General features: G+C 39.2%; 1 protein-coding gene across 1 annotated transcript; it reads right to left on the reverse strand.

Moving 5' to 3' along the window:
• Positions 1-11,369: 11,369 nt before the first annotated feature.
• LOC121295864 (melanin-concentrating hormone receptor 1-like) lies at positions 11,370-13,366 on the reverse strand. The gene has a single exon (XM_041220973.1). It carries the CDS (start codon positions 13,338-13,340, stop codon positions 12,342-12,344), a length of 999 nt encoding a protein of 332 aa, XP_041076907.1. The 5' UTR covers positions 13,341-13,366; the 3' UTR covers positions 11,370-12,341.
• Positions 13,367-13,934: the final 568 nt, after the last annotated feature.

Here is a 13,934-nt window from a genome sequence, read left to right on the forward strand (position 1 = left end):
TAAAGTGAACATGTGATACAAATGCAGCAGCAGCCAGCTGGAAGGCAGGGCAGGGAAAGTTTCTTCCTTTCTCAGAGCAGCCTGCTTGGTTTTTTGACAGACATTGTGAGCTGTTGAGCCGACCTAATTAAAGTGGTCCTTCTTTGACCAGATAGACTGGCTCTCGGAGGCACCTTTAATCCAGGAAAGATTCCCGTTCTTCTGGAGAAAAGGCCACCTGAAATCCCAGCTTTTTCTGTTTAGATGAAAAACAGTGTGCAGTCTCGCAGAGGGCTATTCTGAGTTGCATAAGGCAGCTATCACTTCACTGTCTGGGTTTACTCTCTACTGTATCATGTACACACAGATGACACAACTTGCATAAATTAAATAATGTATGTTAGAGCAGCTGGGTTATTGGTGATAAGGGCCACACTCATAGGCAGTGCTAATAAATGGTCCTTGCAGAAGCAAACTCCCACCTGCATCCATGCCAGCTCATTTCCTGCTTCCTCGTAAGACGTCAGCTATTAAATATCATCTGGTTCAGCAAGCATACTAATAAAACAACTTCTGCAATGGCAAATATTGAACAATTTGATTGCAGAGAAACAGCCCGGTGATTATTAATGTACAGCTATGGCTAAAGGTTTAGCATCACCTAGAAAGTTTGAGACATAATGCTGTAAAAAAAAAACAGCAGTACACAGTTTCATGTTAGATTTTTCAATTTTTGTCAGTTTTTTGTTAAGTATTTTGAAAACTACACAAGCAGTGTGTAATTCAATATGTTAACGTAACATTACTCAGTAGGGTTCATTTCACTTTCTGAAGCAAAATGAGTTAAATACACATTAAGTACATTGTAACTAAGCATAATAACATTGCAATGATATGTAAGCGTTCGTGTATTTACAAAGTAACTACTATGTAGCCAAAATACACGGTAATTAGCAACACTCTAATGTAGTGTCACCACACATATCTATGTATCATTTTGCTTTTACAATAAGCCTTTTCATATTATATTGCCATGAGTTGAAGCTTTCCATTGCAGTGTAAATCGTTCTATGTATGTAATACCTATCCGTAGAGCATAGTAATTAATAAAAGCAAGTTAATTATCCTGCCAGTTAGAACATTCCTAACAGTCCTTGAGAGGAAGAATTGCCATCAATCCATCAACAAGGTACTCACCCTTGATGTGAACAATTTGAAAAATGTATATTTAATTTACATAATTTATTTATTTTGTTGCGTTCTCTGTTTGCTATACTGTAGTGACACGTTGTAAAAATTAAAAACCCAATATTCAAGGGGAGTGGTACTGGTGCTGAAAGCAATGCGGCTGCAGGACTGGGTTGGCAGATTTATGTAGTGTTTGAAGATACCCACTGTGTAGATTCTTTCTTTCAATGTGTTCAGCACTGTCTGTGTGCTAGTCTGTGCAGTTCAGTTTCAAAAGCTTAGTTTCATCCATAGAGCTCTCTAATCCAAAAAAAAAAACAAACAAACAACAAAAGCAAAAATGCTGCATCTCATCAGGGAGTCTTGGGACCTTGTAAATTATACTTTTAAATGTTCACAGTGGCTGCATTTAAAGCAGTTTCTCAACTCGTTTGCTATGCAGAAACGACATTCTTTATTCTGAAGAAGTGGCCCAGATTTTAATCACTATTTTCCATATTTCCTGTGAGAGTGAACTCAATGTGCAGGCAGCAATCTTCACTTCATCAAGCCTGGAGTGCTGTCACTCTATATTGTTTTATGGAAGACAATTTGAGACCATTGCTATGAAAAATACAAGTATGTCTTTAGGGTTAGAATAAACCACATTATATTTAGAGTGTAACTTGTCATGATAAATCATTTGTCGTGGTTCAAGCATTAAAAATTATAGCAATATGAGACACGCTGCAACACTCTGCATGTGAGACGAACACATTCAAACCGGTTACAGAATCATACAGCGAGGGACACAAAGACACACGCCATGCCTTGGCCGAAGCATTTAGAGAGAGTCCAGATCAAGGAAATGAGTTCTCGTTTAGTAACAATCCTCAAGTCAGTCCTCAGCCATTATCTATATAAATAACCCTGTAAATAGTCCCTGCTATGGTGCTGTTTACAAACGAGAGGAGGCCATTCGGCCCATCTTGTTCGTTTGGTTGTTATAGTTGAATGATCCCAGAATCTCATCAAGCAGCTTCTTGAAGGATCCCAGGGTGTCAGCTTCAACATTTCTCAGGAGTTGGTTCCAGACTCCTACATATATACATGGTCTGTCCCTCACTTGGCCTGAATGGAAATTGGACCATATTCTATGATTAAGGCTGTATTTTTTTCCAGGTTTTCATGAATTTCACGACTTTCCATAAATAAATTTTGCCATGCCAACAATTACCATTTCTAAAAGAATTTTATATATATAAGTATATATATATATATATATATATATATATATATATATATATATATATATATATAAATAAATACAGCTAATGTTTGCCTTATTGATCCACTGTACACATAATAACAATGCTATTATGCATATTTACAATGTACTTAAGATGTCTTTTTTTGGGGGGAGGGGGTTTGCACAATATATTTAAGTACACAATTGTATCAGAAAAGAGGTAAGGTTGGGGTTAGCATCATACCGTGCAAAAAGAAAAATGTACACATTAAGTACATTGTAACTGCATAATAACATTGTAATTATGTTTAAGTGCACATGTATTTACTAAGTAATTACTTAGAGACAAGTAATGCAAAGTGTTACCCTATTATCACTAGGCATTGCGGTGTACTCTATCAGACTTTATTGAAATAATTATGGGATCTGTAGTGTTTTTGTTTTCCAGTAGGAAAAACAGAGAACAAATAGGATTATTATTTATTTATTTTTTTTGGTGGTTGTAATTAACATTTTGTAAAGCCTTGAAGATGCATCCAAAGTGTTCTCTAATTAGTATCTGTAAAAGGTCACTGTGGGATTAGTTCACAAATAATCCTGCCAAGCAGGAACCAGCTTAACTGGAAAAACTTCTCCTCAGAGCTGCAAAGGCTCCAGCCTCAGGGCTTCAGATGAAGAAAGAGCCCACTTGAGGTCCAAGAGTCTGCTGAGCTGTTATCAGGTTGTAACTAGGGAAAGTAGGAATTTTTCCTCCTCGAATATTTGTTTTTTTTTCAATTTCTCATCCATTCTCCTGCAAATAAATCCAACACAAAGCGAAACCAAAAATACATCAATACTGTGCCATACATTAGAACTAAAATGACCCCCTATGGAACTGCCATAATAAAATACATTAATGACATTAAGAACTTGCAGGAGTGGGCAATACAGTGGGGATGTAATAGCTCTGTGTTAGCTGAGATACTTTTAAAAGTGAATAGAGAGTTCAGTCAGTAGTGTCACATCTTTTCATCTGATTATCTTTCCTAATGCTTATCATTGTATAGGTTTGCAATCGAGGGTTCTGAATTCTGCTGTTCCAGTATTCAGTATTTCAGTTGAATTTCCTTTGTGCTGTTACATGCTAAGTGCCCTGGCATTAAAGAAGGTTTGTTCTTCATTCCGCCCCATGCAGGGTGCAGTCTCCTGTCAGGTTCTCCTGCACACGTTGTGTAGGGATTGGGGTGAGCCCTTTATGGTTAATGTATATGGATGTGAATATGGATTTAAAAAGAATAAAACTGCTGTTTTGAGACAATGTTCCAATTTGAAGTAGATTTTTTTTTTTTTTGTAATGTGGAATTAGATTTCCTTAAGCAGGAAATTGTGACAATGCACCTGAAATTATATGCAGTTGCACTCATGGTTCGATTATCACCCAGTAATGGACAGGGAGCTGGCTATTTGTTCACTGTACTGTGAAAGATCTGAGGGATCTACTGTAAACCTTACTCTGCCATGCTATTTTAAAGATTTTGTTACTCAATAATAATAGCTTAGATTTTTTTAATGGCAACCCTGAAGGTACATTGTTAGAGACCAAAAGTGCCTATCTGATTTGGAAAGGTTACGCAGAACACTCAGTGATTTTCAGACCGGGTATAAAAATAAGTGGCTTTTTTGCATTGCTTTTTGAAAGCGAGACAGCTGAAGAAAGTCTTGACTTCAAACTTGCAACAGCTGCTTGCTTTATTCCAGGGCGCAATCTCTTTGTAAAGAACAAAACTTCAATAAGAGTGGCTGTGAAGTATAACACACAGAGCAGCTAGTTGTTAGTTCATTTGTTTGTTCCTTGTAAAAAGATTCATGTTGTGGGACATTTTATCTCAAAGTCGAATCCTGGAGTGTTATTAGATAGACTTGAGCCAGAAACTAACCTGAATTGGGACTTGAACTTGAATCTGGAGGTACATTTTCCCTTTCACCTGACATTTGGTTTAATTTTGTTACAGTGATGAATGAGATATGAGGTACGGTGTCCCAAAAGGTACAGCTGCATCATTGACTGTGCTGCTCAGAACAGGAACAAGGTTTCCAGGTCAACACATTCACTGCAGAACTGCTCCTGATTAACTGTGATGCTAGTCCTTGAAGACTGAGAGTGTGAATCCTAATTTTGTAAAGACATTGCTCGGACTGGGAACAAATGTTTTAAAAGTGAATAGAGAGTTCAGTAGTTAGCATCACATCTGATTGCCTTTCCTAGTGCTTATCATTGTTTGCAATCGAGGGTTCTGTCTCCAGTATAGGGGTGAGCCCTTTATGTTTAAAGTATATGGATATGAATATGGATTAAAAAAATAAAATAAAACACGGGATTTCAAACCGTGACATCGCAAAAGTAATAGCAAGCCATTATCAGCTATCGTTTGCAGTGTTAAAAAAAGACTGAAGATTTATTAAGATTAAAACAGAACCCAAAAGTGTCCCAGGCTGTAAATGTGAGGGTCTTGGCAAGCCCTAATACTAGCTACACAGGAGGCATTCTAATTGAGAGATTAGCTAATTAGCTAATCATTCAAATAGTGTGTTTTCAGTTTACCAATGACGTTTCTCCTTCAGTGATTGATGAGTATCCTGTTGGATCTTGATTCTCCTTGGATAGAGAGCTGTGTGCTGTTCTCTCTCTCTCTCTCTCTCTCTCTCTCTCTCTCTCTCTCTCTCTCTCTCTCTCTCTCTCTCTCTCTCTCTCTTTCTCTCTTTCTTTCTCACTGTCTTTCTCCCCCTCTCGCTCTCTTTCTCTCTGTCTTGATAGATAGATAGATAGATAGATAGATAGATAGATAGATAGATAGATAGATAGATAGATAGATAGATAGATAGATAGATAGATAGATGTTCAATACATTACACCCACAGGTTCAGAGTCTGTTGTCATCTGGATCCATGAGTTCTCATGACTTTGTCTGCAGCTCATAAACTGTGATTCACAATGCAGGCACGTTGTAAGTATGTGTATAGGCTTTGTAATTGCACATGTATTTACTTACTAATTACACTGAAAATACACCATGGGGCACAATGAAAAGTGTCGCCAAATATTGCAGCAAAACTGTAAGTGCTGTGAAGTTAGTGTACCTGTAATGTATCCTAAAACATCAGCAAATCCTCGTAAATTAGGAACAGTAAATGGTTGATAAAACGTGGACACCACAGCAGAAAAATGAAAGCAACATGACTTCAGTGCTATCTATAGTCCCTCGCTCTCTTTTGTCCCTTCATTAATAGCCCATTAAAGTGCCATTCTCCTCATTTGAGGACAGGCTACTTTGAAATGCTCTGGAGCATTTTTAACTGGGATCGTTATTTTACCTTGTTCTCTTTCACTATATTGTTATGATAGCTTACTCAAATTGTGTTAACCGCAACAGTGAAGTCTAAATGTAATGTATCAAATGACCTGAATTCAGCTTGTGTTCTGATTTGTTCAATGAATTTGGTACTGAATGGGTTGAAAAGAGCAGCTGCTCCTCAAGGATATATCTTGACACATGACCTATCAGCTCATTGCCATGCTCCATGCTTCTCCACAAAGATCAGAGCACTCTTTCACTTCAAGATTAATAATATACACCGTCTTGAAATTCACTTTGCTTTTGGAAACTCACATCTTGTGTATGATTTTGCTTTTAACTCCAGATCCAGTCCTGCCTCTTACCTTTTATGTTTCCTGCTCCTTTATAGGGGGCATGTGGGTGAGCTACAGTACTGTGTCTAATAAAACAGAGAATGTACAATCTGTGAAAAAGTCATGCACCTTTTGTCTGTCCATAGATCCAAAAGCAATTGGATTTGTTTTTAATACATGGTTCTCCAAAGAAGTTTGTATGGAGACTAGTGAATCAATATTTAAAAAAACAACACCTACAACATGTAAACTGAATAGCACCCAGAGAGAGGGAATTTTTTTGTGCAAAATCTTTGACACTGTATGTGAAGCTAATAACTATCTGTAATATATTTCCATTAAGGGTACAAATGAAATACTTCCATTAAAATTGTTTAATAGGATATCCCTATGCAGAAAGGAAAACAAAAAGTTTCTTATCTTTTTTCCCTTTTAGAATATACTGATAATGAATCCAGTGTGTGTGGCTCAGTAGGACAATGGAGGAATTTGGCCTGGTTGTAAATTAGGTACATATGACTAATCGTCTTCTGTTTTAAGGATGCTGTAAGGGATTGTAACAGTCCAGCAATATGATGGAAAAGCTTTTTTTGTCCAGAGCACTAAGAAGGTGACACAGACCAGACAGGTGATGGCTGTCGCTCAGAACTGAGCGAATTAGCAAAGCAGAGATGAGTGCTTGCAGTCCTTGTTAACACATCACTGGGCCTGTGTGAAAGACGTGGTGACCTGAGCTGAAATCAGCCCCAGATAAGCACACAAAGGAGCAGCAGCAGCATGCCAATTACTCTCGACAATGCTGGCCTCCTTCAGTTTGGTTGAATTGGTCCAGGAATTGTCGACTTCCTCACAAAGGTGTTTGCTAACTAGACTGATCTGAGGTTAACTTGATACAGGGGCAGTACATTAGAATTCAGAGCTGAGTGGAAATCCAGCGCCTGGAGAAAGGCCAGTGTTGTTTTAAAATTCCCACAAACATAGTTTGTGTTTATATTGCCAACCTACTGTAGGTAGAAGCAAGCACAGCTTAGAAAAGAGTAAATCTAATTATGGCATTTGTAATTTTAATCCATTATTGCACTTTGAACACCATTTCCACCCTTCAGCTACTGAGATCAGATATTGTGAGGTACAGACAGAGGGCAGTTCTTTGTTTTTATTCCTAAATGTAGGACTTACTGTTGCTTTTTTCTCCTCGTTTCCTGATAAACCTTTGCTATGGGGATTGTGTGCAGTAATTGTGCATTATAAGCAGGTCAGCAAATTGGAGGTGTTATACAACAGCTGCACAGAGCACCTGCTTGAATAATAAGCCAAACAATTATATTCCTCTAAGAAAATGTGCCTTTGTACTTTTGTCAAATAAAGGGCCCTTGAACTCCTAATGAATGCCCAGATTGTACTGAGAGCTCTGACCACTGGATGAGGGCTTAATCTATCGCATTATCATATTTCCTGGTTTTTAATCGCTGTGAATATATGTTTTGTTGCAGCTTTTCAATTAATAATCTTTTTTTTTTTTTTTTGTAAATTCTGTCTGAATGCCACAGTAATATCTTCTGCACTTCCTTTGAGTTCAGAAGCAATTAATTTAGCAATTTTGTTAATTCATGTGAATTTAATTACCTGTATTCATTCTATATTCTTTTGTAACAAATGATGTTGATTGCATTAGGATTCTGAGAAGTGTTAATTAATGCACTTAGGGGTCTATTCATAAAGGTGTCTGTCATAAAGTCTGTAGAAATGAGGAAACACGAGCACATGATCCGATTTCGTCCACAGCCGTCTATTTCACAGAAGTTGCTATTCATAAGAGATCATTTAGATGCGTCGTTAAGCCCCAGTGATTTTCATCTCTGAAGGCATGTTTTTAATGAATTGAGAGAAAGGTAACGATGACCTCATTAGCATAAAGTTTTCATCAGTCGTGAGTGTCAACCTGCTATTCATAATTAATCAATCAATCAATCTTCATTTTATACATCGCCTTTCATAGTGGAACACCATCACAAAGCACTTTACACGATGCAGTAAATACAAGAAAATCCATAATACTTCAAATACAGAAATACAAGAGTGAACGACAGCAAAATACTGTCGATAACAAGGAGTTATTGACGCTTTCTACAGTCAAGTCTAAACTACCGACAGCCTCGGCAAGACCTATTTTATTACTACACTTGCTCCCTTATAGAGCTAGACATACAGTACCTGTGATTAACAATGCCTATTTTAAAAAAAAAAATCTCTAGCATTATATGAAGGAACATACATGTGTAATATAAACATGTACTTAACAAGAACATATTCTCTGGCATAATCATTTGCAACAGCGCTGTGAAGCAGAGAGCAAGTGAGAGACTGAGAATAGACAGTTATATTATTATTATTATTATTATTATTATTATTATTATTATTATTATTATTATTATTATTATTATTATTATTTTTTTGCCGCGATCCACAGCTGACAGGATGGTCCTTTTCTTTTTATTTCTTTACCTGTGTTTGCAATAAACAGTTTGGATGAATACTGCCTGTGTGACCCTGTTTTCATGGAGCGTTACAGTATACAGTATAACAGTGCGGCTGATGCAGTCGGTGGGAAATTTGAGCTTGCATGGTGTTGCAAAAAACATTGATTGAGCCTCAGCCTGGAGGGGCTGAAGACACCCCAACGTTTACACCCCCGCCACCCGTAGCCGATTTATCGACCTGACTTAAAGTTGTGTAAGACTTTTTGGCGTCTTCTTGCGGGTTTTAACAATCAGAAACCGTTCCAGGATTCGTCTTCAACAAACCCTTGCGTTGATACCATTTCGGTAAGTTCAAAAGTTCCTACTAGTTCCTATTAAAAAAAAACACACACATTATAGCAACTCTTATTGGTTTACTTTTAAACATTATATTTATTTTAACTTTTTCGGTTAAACAATCAATGTTATTTAACAGTTCTAATTATTTCAAATTCTACCCCGTGTAAATATAACCTATGCAGTTGCAGTTCACTTTGTATTTTATTACAGTGTAACAGACAGTGTGACTTTTTTAATTCCAGCAGTGGCTTCTGGGAAGCAGCGTGGGAGTCGTCGGATAGAGTAGCAGTGATGAGGACACATGTGCGCTGCCTGTGGTCTGTGTATATCTTAGCGTGTCTTTGATCACTTGCTAAAACAGCTACTCTATTTGTCAGCATAAAACCTTCTCTGCATTAGTTGCAATTGAAACGTTGCCTCAAGAGGCTTGAGGCCAAGGAGGTGGGGGAGAGGGAGGGGGTCATAAAACAGCATTTGAATAAGCTCCTTTGAAATGTTACATCGGGGTGTGGCTGATCCTAAGAATAGCTGCAACTATCATCTTGCCATTCGGCTGATTGATGTATGGAGGTGTATGGAGAAAAAGCAATAGGGAAGATCAAAGCTGAGATGAAAGGGAGCTTGGGCACACAGCTGGCATGCTGAGTTGAAGCAGGCATACAATGAAATGGTATTGGAAATATCATATGAGAGAAAATGTGTAATGTCAAACCACTTTACTAAAATACTGGTGGCGTAAGAAGGCAGAAAGGTGTGTCAGTGGCTTTGTTTGTGTTTGTGTCCACAGTCCAAGTTGATGTACTGTTGCTTTCGTCTTCATCAGCATTTTTAACTGACTGAGGCAGCTGTGCGGGAGATGTGAGTCACGAGACTTAGCTAGACTATATGCAAATTCTGGCTCAGCAACACCACTGCTGTATATAGAAACATTTTAAAACAATTCAAACAATACGAGGCAGACAATACACCAGACGACAGTCACTCTTTATAGTTTCTAAAACAGAAAGTACACTCTTGCACAGCATTTTTGATACGGTACAGTCATAGCACATCACAATGTCACTTAACAATTTAGTTTAACAGATAAAATGAATGAATGAGTAACAACATTACATTAATACAAATAACAATCTAATCACGCAGTGCTGCTATAGAAATATCCCTTATAAAAGTTGACCAAAATATTTTTGTATTTTAAAACTCATATCACTCCATTAAATCACACTGCGTTTATAATCCTACCATTAGAACCAATGAATCTTCTAAATGTCTCAAGTGAAGCTGGACACTAATGTTCTTCAGGAGCATCTGAAAGAGAATCATAATCTAGAGCTGGTAATAACACCTGTAATAACATGTTTATAGACTGTATATAACTAACTAACTAGTGTAACATCCTTATCATGTTTTAAAGTAGTTGCAAGGTTTCTTATTAGTGCCTTAGTTACATGTGTAATAGCCTTATTACTAACCGTATAATATTGTTTCTGGCACCTTTTGTAATTCACTTATAAATGCATTGTTCATTTTTTATGCCAAATCCTGTAACTAACGTGTTGCTGTAAATTTATAGTGCAACAAGAAAATCTTCACTTCTTTCAGATGAAATCTCTCCATTCTTCACATGCCCTGTACATTAAACAGACACAGCCATAGAGACATTGAAGCTAAAACATGCAAATACAATGCCTGCCATGCATTGAGAGAGCACAAGGCAAGACTTCAGCTCAGTCCGCTAAAACCTGCATTCTCCTTTTACCAGCAGACCACTGAGCTGAATTATAAAGACGATGGCTGGATGGGAACTGCTAACCATACGGTTCGAAGTCTTACCACTCAACTGAAGAGCAAGCTCTATAGTTAAGAGGTAAGTACTGGTCTTATGCTGATGTCAGTATTATTACCTGATCAGCTGTTATTCATTACACAATAAAAGCAGCACTTTCGACAAGCTGTAAATGAATCTGCTGTGCAAAAAACAAAACAACAACAAAAACGAACTCTGCAAAACCCACAGAGACGACGTAATCTCTTCTCTATTTGAACCTCTTCTCAGTCAAAGCAATCGAGTACGAGGCATTCTGATGAAACAGAAACTCCTTTCTTATACCTCTGGGTTACTGATCTTTAAAAGAGCCAAACCTGACACCTGCCTGTTTAGAAGGAGCTTAGAATGAATTATCAATGCTGCCTGGATGAAATACTAATTAAATTGACCCCAGCAAGAATGCCTGTTCTACCTAAGATGCATTTATTCAAAGTAATTGTCTCTCACAATGAATTGACATCCATATATGCTGGTCTGTGCATAAAGATTCAAGAAATCTACAGCCTGACGTTTGATGTTAGAGTAGCTTTGTTCACTGAAATGATAATCTTGCTGCTCATACTTATTATTCCAATTAATCACTTCTGGATTCCTAGTATGAAGCACGTTTAGGAGCGTATTTGGACACCTGTCTGTCATTCCTGATTCCAAAAAATCATGTCGCTCTGTGACCTTTGAACTGCATCAGCTCCACCTGATTCTGTTTTTTGTTAGCTAAAAAAATTATTATATGGATTTGAAACTGCCATTTGCCCAATCTGATAACAGAAAGCTTTAATTAAAGGTCTACAGGCACATATTGATTTAAAAATGTATACAGCAGCTGCCTTGATGTATTTGTTATGTATCACCATAAAGATTCACTGGTACTTGAAAATCAATGTGGGCTATTCCAAGCTGCATATTCTCTTTACATGGTGCACCTCACAATAACTCACTGAATTTGATCCCAAATGGCTAATACAGAGCTATACTTGTACAAAGTGGGCTGTACAGAGAGTGGCACATTTGCAGGCAGTTTCAGTGAATTCTTCCCAGGAGACACACTGATTCATTCCTTCCCTGGAGCTCGCAATCTTTCACAGCACTTGGATTGTCTGACCTCCAAGGAATAGGATTCACTTGCCCTCTCAAAGGAGAATGTATTTCAGATCTGGGCAGGGTCTGGATCTCCCTTGGGCTTCCAATGGAGCGAAAGTTAGTCACCTGGGACACAGTTTTGTTTTTGGTTTGTGATGACTGACGGATGATAAAGACCCCCTTAGACTAGTGATAAACGCATGCCTTAGCTTACAGAGGTTTTGACATTCCACTTCACAGTAAGGCTGTAAAGCTGGATCAGCCTGTGCCATCGCTGAACTAATGCTATCCATTCACCTCCAATGACGTGGCAGCGCACGCTTCAGTTTAGTCATGATTAATGGCCACTATGTGTGCAGTGAATGTAAGAAATCTACAACATTGACGGTCTGTCTGTAAGTGAAGGTGCTTTGTACTGAGATGAGTATTGAGGAGAATGGGGGCTTCGAGGCTATACTGCCTCACCAGCATAAACTGTCGGGCTCAAAAACTAACCCTAAGGGATTGCTGCGTGTCCACTGTCGTGCTTTCTCTATTTGCCCGTCCGCTTCAGTGGGACGCTACAGTCATGGGGAGAGCGTTTTGTGAGTACTCTCTGGAAAAATTAGACTGCTGAGTAGACTCTGGGGCCAGCCTGAGACTCACGCTACCATCAGTCATGCTGTTATTAACCCGAAACTGCTCCTGGGCTGGCTGGATGGCCACCATGAACTGTCTCTTGAAGGTCTGGCTCAGCACGATGTACAGGAAGGGGTTGATGCAGCTGTTGGCATAGCCCATGCTGATGGCGATGTTGTAGGCATAGATGAAGGCCATGGTGGGCCTCTGCACACCTAGATGGACCAGCTGCAAGATGTAGTAGGGCGCCCAGCAGATGAAGAATGCCAGGCAGATAGCAACAGCCGTGCGGGTGACCTTTTTGGTGCGCACCCGAAGGCTTCTTTGGGGGAGAGGGGCAACCGTGGTGGACATGTGCTGGAGGATCTTGAAGTACACCACACAGATGATTATGAGCGGGAAGGTGAAGGCCAGCAGGAACTGGTAGAGGGTGTACCAGTAGGTGTCGATGGCAGGATTGGGCAGGAGGAGGGCACATCCAACAGACCCATCTTTGAGGGACATCAAACCTGCATACATCCAGACAGGGATGATGGTCAGCAAGGACAGGAGCCACACCAGGCAGATGACCATGGTTGCAATGCAAGGCGTCCGAATGTAGGTGGATTTGATGGGGTGGACCGTGGCTAAGTAGCGGTCCATGGTCATGGCGGTGAGGATGTAGGTGCTGACAATCTGGCTGTTGGTGTCCAGTGCTGTGATGATGGTGCACATGATGGAGCCGAAGCACCAGGAGCCATTGCCCAGGAGCTGGTGGATCAGGAAGGGCATGCCCAAGAGGAACAGGAGGTCCACGATGGAGAGGTTTAAGATGAAAATGTCTGGCACCGTTTGCTTCGCTCGGAACTTGGTCTTCTTGAAAATGATGTAGATGATGATGCAGTTCCCAATGATACCCAGAAAGCAGATGATTCCGAAGATGCTCGGCATGATCACGTTGGTGTAGTGCAGAGGCCTCTCTGCAGCAGCTGAAAACATAATAATAATACAAATAATGACACAGAAGAATGTGGCTGTGAGTGAGTACCACATCAAAGCACTGGCTCTGCTTTTAAAATGAATTACTGTTTCTTCCTTCATGCATGTCTCTCATGCAATATAATGAAGCTTCACAGCCACTGAAGTTCTACCAAACAGCAAAACAGGTATATAACCTGGCTATATATTATGTTTATTAGTTCCTTTATTAGGTAGTTGTTTTTTCTGATTGTATCAAATCTGAAAACCTCTCAAACCATGAAGATGACTCACACAGCAATTAAACTGAGGGAACACAAAGCCACTTTGTGGCTTGGAATTTGGTTTCAGGAGATTAGGTTTCAGGGCACTGCATGGCACACCAGGGGAGAGACTTGGGGTTTGATACAGCAAAGTTGTCTCAGACTAGGTCTCCTGGTCTCCTGGAACCAAGTTTTAAGTCACTGTTCCTGAAAAAGTGGCTTCATGTTCCCTTAGCTTTAGTCTCAGGTTATGATTGGCCAGCCAAATACAGCACATAATATGAAGTTTAAAGATCTCACTCAC

The sequence above is a fragment of the Polyodon spathula genome, chromosome 20 (assembly GCF_017654505.1).
Source record: "Polyodon spathula isolate WHYD16114869_AA chromosome 20, ASM1765450v1, whole genome shotgun sequence".
Lineage (NCBI taxonomy): Eukaryota > Metazoa > Chordata > Actinopteri > Acipenseriformes > Polyodontidae > Polyodon > Polyodon spathula.